Source organism: Gavialis gangeticus, unplaced genomic scaffold, assembly GCF_001723915.1.
Source record: "Gavialis gangeticus isolate Ggan-Ray unplaced genomic scaffold, GavGan_comp1, whole genome shotgun sequence".
Taxonomy (NCBI): Eukaryota; Metazoa; Chordata; order Crocodylia; family Gavialidae; genus Gavialis; species Gavialis gangeticus.
Genome location: NW_017729034.1, coordinates 55,859,977 through 55,872,184, shown reverse-complemented (window position 1 = coordinate 55,872,184; position 12,208 = coordinate 55,859,977). Strand labels below are relative to the sequence as shown.

The 12,208-nt window shown below is 43.0% G+C and overlaps 2 protein-coding genes across 2 annotated transcripts in view; one reads left to right on the top strand and one right to left on the bottom strand.

Moving 5' to 3' along the window:
• Positions 1 to 125, bottom strand: part of EXOC8 (exocyst complex component 8) — a 4,949-nt gene extending 4,824 nt beyond the window's left edge. Inside the window, exon 1 of the mRNA XM_019527459.1 lies at positions 5 to 125. Within this exon, the coding sequence (XP_019383004.1) occupies positions 5 to 110 (106 nt within the window). The 5' untranslated portion in view covers positions 111 to 125. The remainder of the gene's footprint in view (positions 1 to 4) is intronic.
• Positions 126 to 454: 329 nt separating this feature from the next.
• On the top strand, positions 455 to 7,060 carry SPRTN (SprT-like N-terminal domain). The gene is made up of 5 exons (XM_019527433.1): positions 455 to 781; positions 2,359 to 2,458; positions 3,969 to 4,097; positions 4,776 to 5,046; positions 6,094 to 7,060. The coding sequence occupies exons 1-5, from the start codon at positions 468 to 470 to the stop codon at positions 6,831 to 6,833; spliced, it is 1,554 nt and encodes a 517-aa protein (XP_019382978.1). The 5' UTR covers positions 455 to 467; the 3' UTR covers positions 6,834 to 7,060.
• Positions 7,061 to 12,208: the final 5,148 nt, after the last annotated feature.

Sequence of the window (12,208 nt, the reverse complement as noted above, 5' to 3'; positions counted from 1 at the left end):
CCCGCCGCAAAGCTCCCCAACTCCAGCTGCCGGCGCAGCCGGCTGCCCCCGGGCCCGCTGGTGCCGCCGCCCCCCACCGCCAGCCCGCTCTCGCCCAGCGCCAGCGCCATGGCCTCACCCGCCGCCCGCCACCAGCCGTCTGACGCTACCACCGCGCATGCGGCCCACCACGACTGTAGTCGCGCGCTTTTGACGTTCGGTGCATGCGCAGCAAGGAGTAACTACACTAGGGCACGGGCGATTCGACAGAGCACGCGCAGATAAAATGGCGTTTCCTCCCCTGCGCCGCGAAGGAATTGGAGGTTGTGCAGTGCGCATGCGCCAGAGCGGCGGGCTTCAAACAATACAGCGAGTGGGGTGATGCGCGTGTGCCGAAGGCGGAGGGGGGGAAGGGAGGTTGTGTAGACTGTATTGCGCATGCGCTAACGGCGGAGTTGGGCCGGGAGGGCCTGTGTGTCGTGGTGCGCATGCGTACTCGTGTGCCGGAAGCGCCTCAACGGTCAGGAGAGCCGGGCGCCTGCAACTGCAGCGGCGGCATCATGGACGCAGACTTCTTGATGGCTCTGCAGCTGCAGGCGCAGTGGGAGGCGGGGGAAGAAGAGGAGGCGGCGGCCGGCGCCCGTCCCGAGCCGCCTGCGCGGCCCCTCTCCGTGGTGGACGAATCCTGGGAGCTGCTGGACCCGAGCCCAGACGTGCACGGCCTCTTCGTGCAGTTCAACGAGGAGCTATTCTGGGGGCGGCTGGCGGCCGTGGAGGTGTCGTGGAGCCCGCGCATGACGCTGTACGCGGGGGGGGGAGAGGGATTGCACACACACACCCCCATACGCGCGCGCACACTTTCTCAGCCCCGGGGGCCGCTCCTGCCTTGCCAGCGAGGCTTCCTGCTGCCATCTGAAGCTCCTACTTCACGGCCTCCGCAGGCAGGCGGTTTTTAACCAGTTTCAGGCACGGGTTGTTTATTTAACACTAGCTCAAAATGTTCGTTGTTGTGAATGCATGCATCCCTCAGGTGAGGCGAGGTAATCATGGCTGGTCCTGCTTTGACCTCCTGAGGTCACCCAGACTCGGGTGATAGTGAACTTGGGTGTGGGAATCAATCCCATGTTAGATACTGAAGCTGGCTTGATTTTGTGTTATGGATCTGAAGGAGAGGAACAATTAATTCTCGAGGACGGGGCTAAAGAAACGCTGCCTCGTGGTTATTTTAGCCTCATTTGTTCCTGGTTTTTGAGGGGAGGGGGTTATACAAAACGTGGGATACAGCAAATGGATGCACGTTCCAGTGAAGCCATGCTGGTTTTTCCTTTGAGGTTAAGTGGAACAGCACAGCCCCAGGCCCCAGCCTGTTGGCAAAGCTTCTAGTTTCTTCTTACCCAGAGAATTATCCACCCAAGTGTCTGCACCCCCCCTTTTCCAAATCCTAGTTTTGCCCATGCTTCCAGCCCTGATGCCTGGCCTCTTCTCTGCTGGCTTTCCCAGCTTTGGACCTCCTGTCTATTGGCAGTAATAGCAGCAGCCCCAGGCTTTGTTAGGAACCTGGCTCCTTTGTCCTCACTGCCATGTCTGAGTGCTGACTCCTCAGGAGTGAGTTGGAGCAGCCACCTGGCTCTGCTTTGGCCTCCTTAAAGACCTAGAGCAGTTTTCCTTTTTTTATTTTTTATTTTGACATTATCTTTTCCACATCTGCAGAAGGTAAAACTTGGTCCAAGTACAAAATTGTTCCCAAACTACATGTCAGGCTTGAGATTCTGGTGCTTGCACTGTCCTTGCAGCAGGGCCATAGCTTTCGGCTCTGTTTTTATGAGTTGCATTTATTTTTTAAGTGCAGCAGCAGAAAGTTGTAGATTTCCTCAAAGGGTAATGCTCAGCATATCTGCACTGCAAAGAATGGGGTTGGGCTTCTGTTTCCTGTTCTGTGCAATGCCTGGGTTGTTGTTTTTTAAATGAAAGTACTAGTCTGTAGACAGAACAGGTCACCTTTGAATGCACAAATGATATGTCTTAAATCCTTAACTCTGAATCAAGTGTTACCAAACGGAAGCAAGTAAATTGTGGGTCCTGGATTGTTGATTTTTGTTTGTTTATTTGTTTTGGGGTTTTTTTGGTAGTGCTCACCAAGGTGACCTTTTCTAGTCTGTACTGTAAAAGGATTTAATACTTGAAAGGACTTGATTCTTAGTTTAGCAAGGTTGAATAAGTACTTGATAATAAGTTACCTGAAGGAGAGCTCTTTTTCAAGTACAGCTTGCTTCAGCTATGTTAAAAGGGATCAGTATTTGTAAATCTACTTCTCAACTCTGCTCTGCCAGCTATGAAAGCAAATGGGAATTGTACATTCTGTTTGTATTTCTCTTTCAGCTGTGCTGGCGTGTGCAGCTATGAAGGAAGGGGTGGAATATGTTCCATCCGCCTAAGTGAACCATTGTTAAAGCTAAGACCAAGGAAGGACCTTGTAGAGGTATTTTAAGAATGATTATTATCTCTGTTAAAGGGTAGCTGATAGTTTGCAAAGGAGGCTTTATTCACAGTGGTTTGTAGATTGTGAAATAGCTTTTGGTTTTTAAGAACCTTGTGTTTGGTGTTTTGTTGTTACATGTTTAAACATGTAAATTGTTAATCTGTCAGTCACAATTTTTATTTAAACTGATGCTTTTCTGACTCCCTTAACTTTCCAAAAAATCCCCAAAATTAGCTTTCTGGCTCTTGAAATGCTCTTTTCCAACTGTTTAAAAGTTTACTCTGCCATTTAGAGTGCAAAATAAAGTAGTTCAGTTTCACTTCTAGGTCAAACAGCCCAGTTACCCAAAAGCAAAGATGTGGGGTTTGACTATAAATGTAAGATTCATGCTATTCTTTGCTTCTGTGCTGAGAATTCATTTGAGTTAATTGCCATTCAAACTGTGAATGTAAACTACTGTTCTGCACCTGCTAGGAGTCAAAGCCCAGGACAGTTGTATCTGGGGTACACCTGACCTCTTTTTACCGTGGTTTTCTAGGTTCCCCTTTGAACTATTTGGGTGTAAACAGATGTTGCCTTTTGTTAGCCTATTTTATCTCGCATACTTCACAAGTACTTAAAGTGGGACAGAAGATCCTAATATGATCTCTGTCCCACTTCAAGTACTTGTGAAGTATGGGATACAAGATAGGATAACACTTTTTCTAGGGCAGTGCTGTGGTAACTAAGTTGAAAGTAGCTCATGTGAGTTAGTTGCCAGTTGTTCCAGGGACAAGCCTGTCAGGCTGTTTGTTCTTCCTGGTGACTGAGCAGCAATGTAGTGTGGAAGGTCTGTACTTTCTCTTTTATCCTGGGATTTGACTTGGGTCAATCAGGACTGCCTCAAATGAAACATCTGTCTTCCAAGCAGCTTTAAACAGGTTTAAGAGGGTTTATGCCTATCTGCTTCAGATTTAAACTGCATTATTTAAATAGGTTTAAGTATTACATGTGTTCATGCCCTTTGGTGTCTCCCTGCTCAGTGCACTGGCTATGGGGAATCCCATTCTGAGGCAACTAACTCCTTATTCCTTATGTGGGGAGCTTAAGGGGCCAACTTGTGTTTATGACACTTAGAAAATAGGCATAGATGTAAACTAGTGATAAGAAGTTTTGCAAAATTTTCATCTGCTACTTGTAATTACTCTACTTTTCCCTAGTGAAGTATTTAAAAAAAAAAAAAAGCCTATGGGAAGGTAGGCAAAGTTTGGATACCATTCAGTATCCAAACAGTACGATTCCTTAGAATGCCCTTTGGGTTGTATGGAGAGAAACTTTGTGGGTTTGGCAGTTTAGAGAAATACTGCAATATGTTCCTGACCCCATACTTAAGTTGTAGATTCATAGAAATAGGATTCATTACCAAAATAAGTATTAAAAAAAAAATGGGAAAACCAACCTATGAGCTATATTTTAAATAATATACTATGTTGTTTTTCAAGAAACATCAGCAGTTGCTTTTTTACTTCAGACTCTATTACATGAGATGATTCACGCTCTACTGTTCGTTACTAACGATGACCGAGACCGTGACTCTCATGGCCCAGAGTTCTGTAAGCACATGCGTCGCATCAATCGCTTGACTGGAGCCAATGTTACAGTAAGTGCTTTACACTTTAAATCTGCTAGATAGCATTTTGTTAACTCTGTCTGTCTATCTGGCAGTTCAAGCATCATGTATTTACATTTTCCTGAATTAGCATGACTGATATACAGGCATTTCTGTAGCCAGTCTGAAACCTCGGGTGAAGATACCAATAATTGCATTGTAAGGGAAGTGTAGGTTGAGGTTGGTGGGGCTTTGCACTTGCCTGAACTCTGTTGCGTGTTTGGCTGGGAACATGCAATTCTTCAGTTAGAAAGACTCCAGAGACTGTTTTCATTTTTAGGTTTGAAGTGGCCTTATGAACTCTGAAGAAAAAGCCCTTCAGTTTTGAAAGAGTTTGCTGGTTTGCTTTGTTTTAAGAAGTTATTTGAGAGATTATTGGATAAATGATCTTTATGTAGTATTAATGAGAATTTTTAAATATAAAGATGCTGTCTTTTGAGCAAAGACTTTGTTTCATGTTAAAAATGGCTTTCATGCATGCTGTTAGCAACTGAACCCTGTGCTTTGCTTCAACCCTGTCATACATGATCATTTTCCTTATGCCCATCACCAAGGAATTAAGAGACAATATTAAACACTATGCATGTAGAGATAGTGACATGCATATAGTGGATGATTCTTATAAAATGGGAATAAATGTTGTGACTTGACTTCCTGTTTTACATTTAGATCCGTCACAACTTCCATGATGAAGTGGATTTATATCGCCAACATTGGTGGCGATGCAATGGCCCATGTCAAAATAAAAAGCCTTATTTTGGGTATTTGAAACGTTCAATGAATAGGGCACCCTCTGCAAGAGATTTCTGGTGGGTGGAACACCAAGAATCCTGTGGAGGCACATTCACAAAAGTGAAAGAGCCAGAGAACTATTCTAAAAAAGGCAAGGAAAAAACCCAGCCAGGAAAACTTTCAAGCTCCAAGCCATCTGACGATAAAGGTACTTATTTTGTTTTTCTTCTTCAAAACTATTCCTATTTAGTATAGCATCCAGGTGAACATAAATAGATGAATAAATAGATAGTGCTACGCTAGGATTAAGAAGCTGGTAAAGTTGTGTAGAGTGATCCTTGATTTAGCTCTGACAGGGACCAGATAAAGAAAATTTAGATTTTTTGGCTCTGCCTATGATGTTCTCATTTGGTGGTATTACAAATAGCAAATCAGCTTTCAGATGTGTTTTGCTACTCAAATGAACACTTATGAAAATGTTATTCCATCAGTATTTCTCCTCTTGCTTAATTCTGGGTGAAAGGAGTAAATACTTTTAAACTTATGTAGTTTAAGGTCACAGGACGTGCAGCAGAAACTTCAACCCACACAATAGTCTGTATTCTTGAATAGGAAGCTTTCAATTCATGTTCTTCTTACAGTTGTGGAGAGAGCTTTGAAAACATGTCACAGTGTTATCTTTTTGAGTCTAAACCTAATGGGTTCCTAATTCCTGTAACCTAAACAATGACTTTTAAAACGTCTGTTCGTTATTTCTGCTAACTAGCTGATGGTGATAGAAATATTCAGCCTGTGTGATTTTATTTATAATTCCAGCCTCACTCCCTAGATGCTGAAAGCTAAATAGAAAATGCTCTGACTGGACTCACTAGCCCTATATCTGATTATAATTGAAGCATTTCTCTGTTGTCACTGCAAATATAATAATTAAGCACATAAAAATGCAATCTACTGCTTCTTTGATTTGTGTTGCATAATAAAATGAAGTTTATATTTTATTTAAAAAAAAAAAAAAAAAAGTTGCTGTAAAAGTCTGTTGTTCCCCTGTCCCCTGGTAGTGTGCCAGTATTTGGGGATGATGCCCTAGCATCAGATCCAACTGGTGCTATAAATGAGGCCTTGTGTATACCTGCAAAGTATTTTAGTCTTATTTTCTCTTTTAAATTCAAATAGCAATTAACCAGGAGTTAACTGACTTAGTTTAGAGCCTTGCAAATTTTGTTTTGTATAAAATTACTAATCTCTCATTTTGCAGGAAAGAAACATGGACATGATACACAAATCCTAATTCCCTTTTCTGGAAATGGATATCGGCTTGGGGGAGCAGACAGTGGATCCTCAGAAAAAATCACAAGCTCAATCACCACTATTAAGAGCAAAGAAATACTCAGTTCACCACGTCCGTCAGCAGCTAGAAGCACAAGACCTGTTCCCAAAAATGAAATAAAATTTGAAAACTCGCCCCGCAGCAACACTGTCTTCCCACTTAATTTTGATGATACTAGTAATGAAAACAAATTTGCCTCGGAGCGTGAATTTCCTAAATTATCCGTTGCTAATACAAAAGTTTACAAGAACGTTAATGGGTCGCCTGTTAAAATTTCTGCTCTTGGAGAAAAATCAAATACACTTTCTACAAATGCTAAGTGGGCTTTGCCATCTTCTAATGAGACACCAAGGCAGATTTTCTCTGAACAAACTCCAAGAGCCTGGGTTGGATCTTGGGGAAATAAGAGCTTGGAAACTGTTGGTATGCCAAAGAAACGGCCAAAAACAGAGGACAAAACTGCCTTTGAAAACTTCTTCATAAAGAGAGAGAGAATGGATAGCAGTTTCAGAACTAGCACTGCTATAAAAAGCCTTGCTGAATCAACAGTGTCCTCTGCCAGTACTAATTCTGCTGTCAATCAGGTTAAAAATGTCAGCTGTCCTGTTTGCCAGATTGAGGTTTTGGAATCTAAAATAAATGAACACTTAGACTCCTGTCTCTCCTAGGAATGCAAGCTCAAAACCAAGTGCTGACAATGTTTTGAAAACTCTGTTTTGCTCGGGGTTTGTCCAGTTCTGATTATTGTCATGTGCCTCCCCTCTGGCCTTCATCATCCAAGCTTGGGAAAACACTCGTGTCTCTGTGTCAAATGAGGTCTAAGTCACTTTCAGTATGGAAGGACAGTTCTGATCTTTTGGATCTTAATTTGGATATTAAGATGTAACATGAGCACTAGAGTATCATGTCTCATATTTTGATATGTTTGTGCTTTAGTACAAGGATGGTTGGGATACATTTTTGCTAGGAATTTATTGTCATGGAAGGAGGCATAATTACTGGGTGCATTCTGAGGAAAAATATCTGTCTGATGAGAGAGTTTGTTACTTTTTAACCTTGCTATTTTGTGTTTGATCTTAAATAGGCTGTTATCTATATCTGAAGGACAGCCTATAAGTTATTTAAGAGTAGTCAGATAAATTTGTCTTTTTTGTTTGTTATTTTTTAACTGCAGCGCTATTTCTCATGTCTTGCAGATATTTTTACTACTGACATCAGATATTATTTTTAAACCACAGCTACACTTCCAAATGATGGTTTCTATGGAAAAGTATTTTGAAAAAGGTATGAGTGTAGGTGTGACTAGATGCTCAAATGATGACCATATTAAAAGTGGGGAGAAATTAATATGATGAAAAATTTAGGTTAAATGTTCATTTGCATATAATCTTACCTTAAAGGATAGGTAGGAGTGTGAGGACAGGAAAATGAGTAATAATAAGGAATTCTAGATCATTAACCATGCTGGATTTATCAGGTAAAGGAAGATTTAAGACCTAGCTTTGAGGATTTGATAGGAGGTTAGTCATTTTATATTACTTGTCTTTAAGATAGGTGGGAACAGGAGCTGAGATGGATATTTATAAGTACACTTATTAAAGTGTACTTAAAAGGCTGTTAGCAGTTCTGTTGGTCTCAGCTTTTTGTAATGCAGCTGTACAGTGGGTGAGAAGGAAGAACTAACCAGTTATCAAACAACTTTCACTCTTTTTTCCTTATCTCTTGCCCTGATGCTGATACTTAAAGTTTAGTGGTCTCACTCCTTCCCAGGATATGTGGTTTGTATAATTGAGCACTGTGTGCTGAGTGCCTTAAGTTAAAGTTGTGCTGAGTTATGGGTAGTAAAACTAGGAAAGCTGTATCACTATTTTGCCACAAAAGTCTTTCTGAAGTCTGAATTTAAATGCAACCTTGTAACTGACTCCAGTCCAGAAAGTCCAGTCAGTTGCTGCCTAAGGCAGATCTTACCTTGACTTCCCCATCAGCCTAACTAGTTTGTCCATATGCACCAATACTACCGGTTATTATGTGTTATGAATACTGAGTTAGGGTAATATACAAAGCCTACTGAAATGTTTACAGTTCAATTAGTGCACTACAAGTATTCAGTTGAATAGGTCTGACAATTGGGGCAACTTGTGGCTTGTAAAACAAGTTGTCCACATAAGCATTTTTATAATAACAGACTATTTTATACCAAATTGTCTATTATACTGCTGCTAAGCTTGTAGACTAGCTGGGACAGCAGCCAGTGGTGCATTTGAAATTATTTACAGGTCACAGTCCCTGTGAATAAGCAAGTCATGCTGTTACAGAACTTGACCAATATATCTGATATTTAGCTTCAAACTGGATCAGTGTTCCTGTTTTTAGAACCTGTGTTTTTAAAAATAAAACTGATATGCAAGATGTTGAAATGTTAATAAAACACAATGCTGACACTTGAGCTGCTGTAAAGTCTGGCTTTTTGTATTTTATTTGTTTATGCTTAGACATTTAACCAATAGCAGTCAGTTTCAGGGGTCCTTGAAATAACTGGATTGACTGTCCCTTCTTAATTAGTATGCAAAGACCTTGAGAGAGCTGCTTAAACTTCATTAGGTATAGGCTTCCCTGACATCTCTTTTCTCCATCTCTTTCGTAGGACACTTTCACATTCAAAGGATATTTTTGATAGTTTCACTATGCCCAACTGATTCTAAAAATGCCAATTGCGAAACTTGATCTGACCTCTTCTTCCATATAAAGTCATAGAGAAGTGGGGCTGGAAGGGACCACCAGATGTCATCTAGTCACCCCAGCCTGAGGCAGGATCATTCCTATCCAAACTATCCTATGCAGTTCATAATCTAAACTCTATATAAAGATGACCATCAACCCTGGTGCAACACAGACTTAACACCCTCACCTGCCACAAGTAAAGCAGGGGAACCACAGCAGCCAATATCCTGCTTCTATAAAATGTTGACAATATATGCTCAAGAGGCCAGCCCCTTGCTACAGAGAAAGACAAAAACCCTCATAGCCCATACCAATCTGACCATGGGGTAGAATTCCTTCCTGATGCCAAATATGGTGATTGGTCTGACCCCTCAGTGGAGGAGAAAGACCAGTGTGGGCAAAATATTGAACTTGAACTTCATCCTGTTAGCTCTTACCCAACTTTCCAATCTGTTGAGATCCTTCTGAATTGCATTCATGTGCTCCACGTTCACGGTTCTTTCCCTTTCTATGTTGTCTGCAAATGTGCCCAAGAAGCTTCCTATGCCAGCATCCAAATTGTTAATGAACACGTTGAACATTACTAGGTGAAGGACAGACCCCTGTGGGACTCCACTCAACCTTGATTTTTTTGTGAAGATTGAGGCAAAGTAGCTGTTGAGTAACTGCTTTCTTTATATCTTTTTGGTTAGGAGTTTCCCTCGTCTTGTTAATAGAGAACCTACAGCTTCCTTAGTCCTTTATGGGCCAGCATACTTAATAGAACCTTTTCTAGGTGTCTTTAACCTCTTTTGCCAGGTACAGCTCATTTTTTATCTCTGCATTCCTGATTTTGTCCCTGCAGATTCTTCCTGTTTCCTGGTGCTGTTCCTTGGTGACCTGTCCTTTCTTCCATTGCCTGTATGCTTTCCTTTTGCATTTGAGGCCTTTTGAAAACTCCTCGTACAGCCACGTTGGTCTCTTGCCATTCTCGTGTTTCGATAGTGTTGAGACAGTTTCTTGTTGGGCTCCCAATACTGTGCCCCCTAGAAGCTCCCAGTCCTCCTGGGCACCTTTATCCTTCAACCTATCCTCCCATGACACCATGTCTATTAGGCTCCTTTCAGTCAGATGAAATCCACCTTTTTAAAATTGGGCTGCTTGCAGACATTAAAAAACCCCCACACACACTTTACCAGAAGTAGCACGTTGCCTTGACCCCACTCTGCAGCGTCTATATAAATTGGGTGCTTCAGCAAGATTCAATCAGCTATTAGATAAAAGTGCCAAAAAGTCCCACTAAAGCCCCATATCTGTGTAAACATTGGTTGGACCTAGGTTGCCCAATGTGCTGCCACTTCTGGGCATGTGCTGGGCTTGGCACGGGTGTGTTAAGTTCAAAGCATGTTTTTTTTGGGGGGGGGGGTTCATTTTAACATCTGCAAGCAGCCTTAGCATCCTAATTTTACTGACCTCATGCTTTCCCTGTCTCAAGATCTGGATTTCTATTGGGGTGCACCAATAAAGATTTTTTGAGCTGATACCGATGGCCAGTTTTTAATGAGGCAGATGAGCCACTACCGATCCAATTACCAATGTGCAGCCTGGCAGCTTGGAGAGCAGCATCTGGCCATTAAGTCTTTTGTGGGGAAGGGGCATGGGGAGGGATGATCGAGGCCCCTGCAGTAAAGGAGGGAGTGGGGCTGGGGTAGGGGCAGGAGCTGCACAGCTCATCTGGGGGGGTGGCTCCCACCACCTTATTCGTCCTCATAGAAGGCATGGAGAGCCATGTGCCCCTGGATCTGTGCATGGGGTGAGGGTGGTCTGCCTCTGCAGGCTGGGGCCAGAGGCTGCTCCAGCCTCTTCCTGGTAGGGGAGCAAGCCCAGGCTGCACTAGGGGTGGGCAGGGGTAGACAGCAGTGGTGCTGGAAGGGGGGTTATAGGGAGGCTATGGGAAATTTTGGGTTGGCTGCAGCGCAGCCCTGGCCCAGCCACCTTCACTGGGAAGAGGTTGGGGCCCAGAGCCTGCAGTGGCAGCTCACCCTCTCCCCATGCACAGATCCGGAGGGGGGGGGGGCACACACCTTCCATGCCTTCCTTAGGGCTGCATGCAGTGGTGGTAGCTGCCTCTCCCCCTCCCCCTGCTCAGTGTCCCTGGACAAGCCACGGTTCTATCCTGTGCCCTGCTCTGCCCTGGCTGTGCAGTGCCTACTCCTGCCCTTGCCCCAGCCTCACTCACTCCTTCAACACGGGGGTCTTGATCTGCCTCCGTCACACCCCTTTCCCCACACAGACTTACTGGCTGGACACTGGTTTCCAAGCTGCCGGGCTGCACTCCTGACCGCATGCATGGTGCAGCTGCCCACATGCACGTGGCATTGATCAGTGACATTATCAGCCACATCAGCCAAAAAAAGCCAATTGCTGATAATGCCAGTTTTCCTTTTATTGGTGCCAATACAATATGGACCAATGTATCAGTGCACCTCTAATTTCTATCATATCATGATCTCTTCCTGTCAAGTTTCCCATCACCTTCACATCTTCCAGCTGTTCTTCTGTCCCGTTGTCAAAGAAGCTGAAGCCTTCACATTGACGCCACCATCACAGCCAAGCATTTGCTTCCAGGCTATAGTGGTCTCTGCCTGGACCCCTGCCTTCCGCAGGAAGGAAGAATGAGAACACCACGTGTGCTCCAAGCTCCCATTTTCATCAGACAAAATTAATAGAATGAATAATACATATTATTAATGTCTCTAATACATTTAACTTGATACAAGAAAAGTTTGCTGAGTAAGGGACATACTAGTTCCCTGCTAAAGTTGCATTCTACACCTGGCCAGAAAAATAGTGAAAGGGAGTATGCACCTATAAAATGACCTGGACAAAGCCATTCAGGGGTATACTTGGAAAATATGATTTCATCATCTGAAATGAGTTCTCAGTAAGGGTGGCTGGCATTACATCTAATAACTTTTGTACAGTGTCAACGTAAACAAATAGAATAGATGCTTTGAATGCAGTGGTTCTCAAGCAAGGGACTGCTGCATCCTGGGGTGCCTTGAGATCCTTCCAAGTTTGGTGTGCAGACATGATTCATAAAATAAACCCAGAGCTTTAATTTAAAAATCCATAGTGTTAAAAACTTTATGACCTGTTGTGATCTGAATTCTTTGCAACTGAAGAGCTCTTCTATGACTTTTTCTGTAGTCAAAAACTGAATGAAAATTAAGAACTTTTATTTTCTGAGGGAGGCCTCAAGTTCAGAGCAGCAATTCTCAAACTTTTAAATGTGTTACTATAATATTTGGGTATTAGTGGTGGCATTAATGAAAATAGCTTA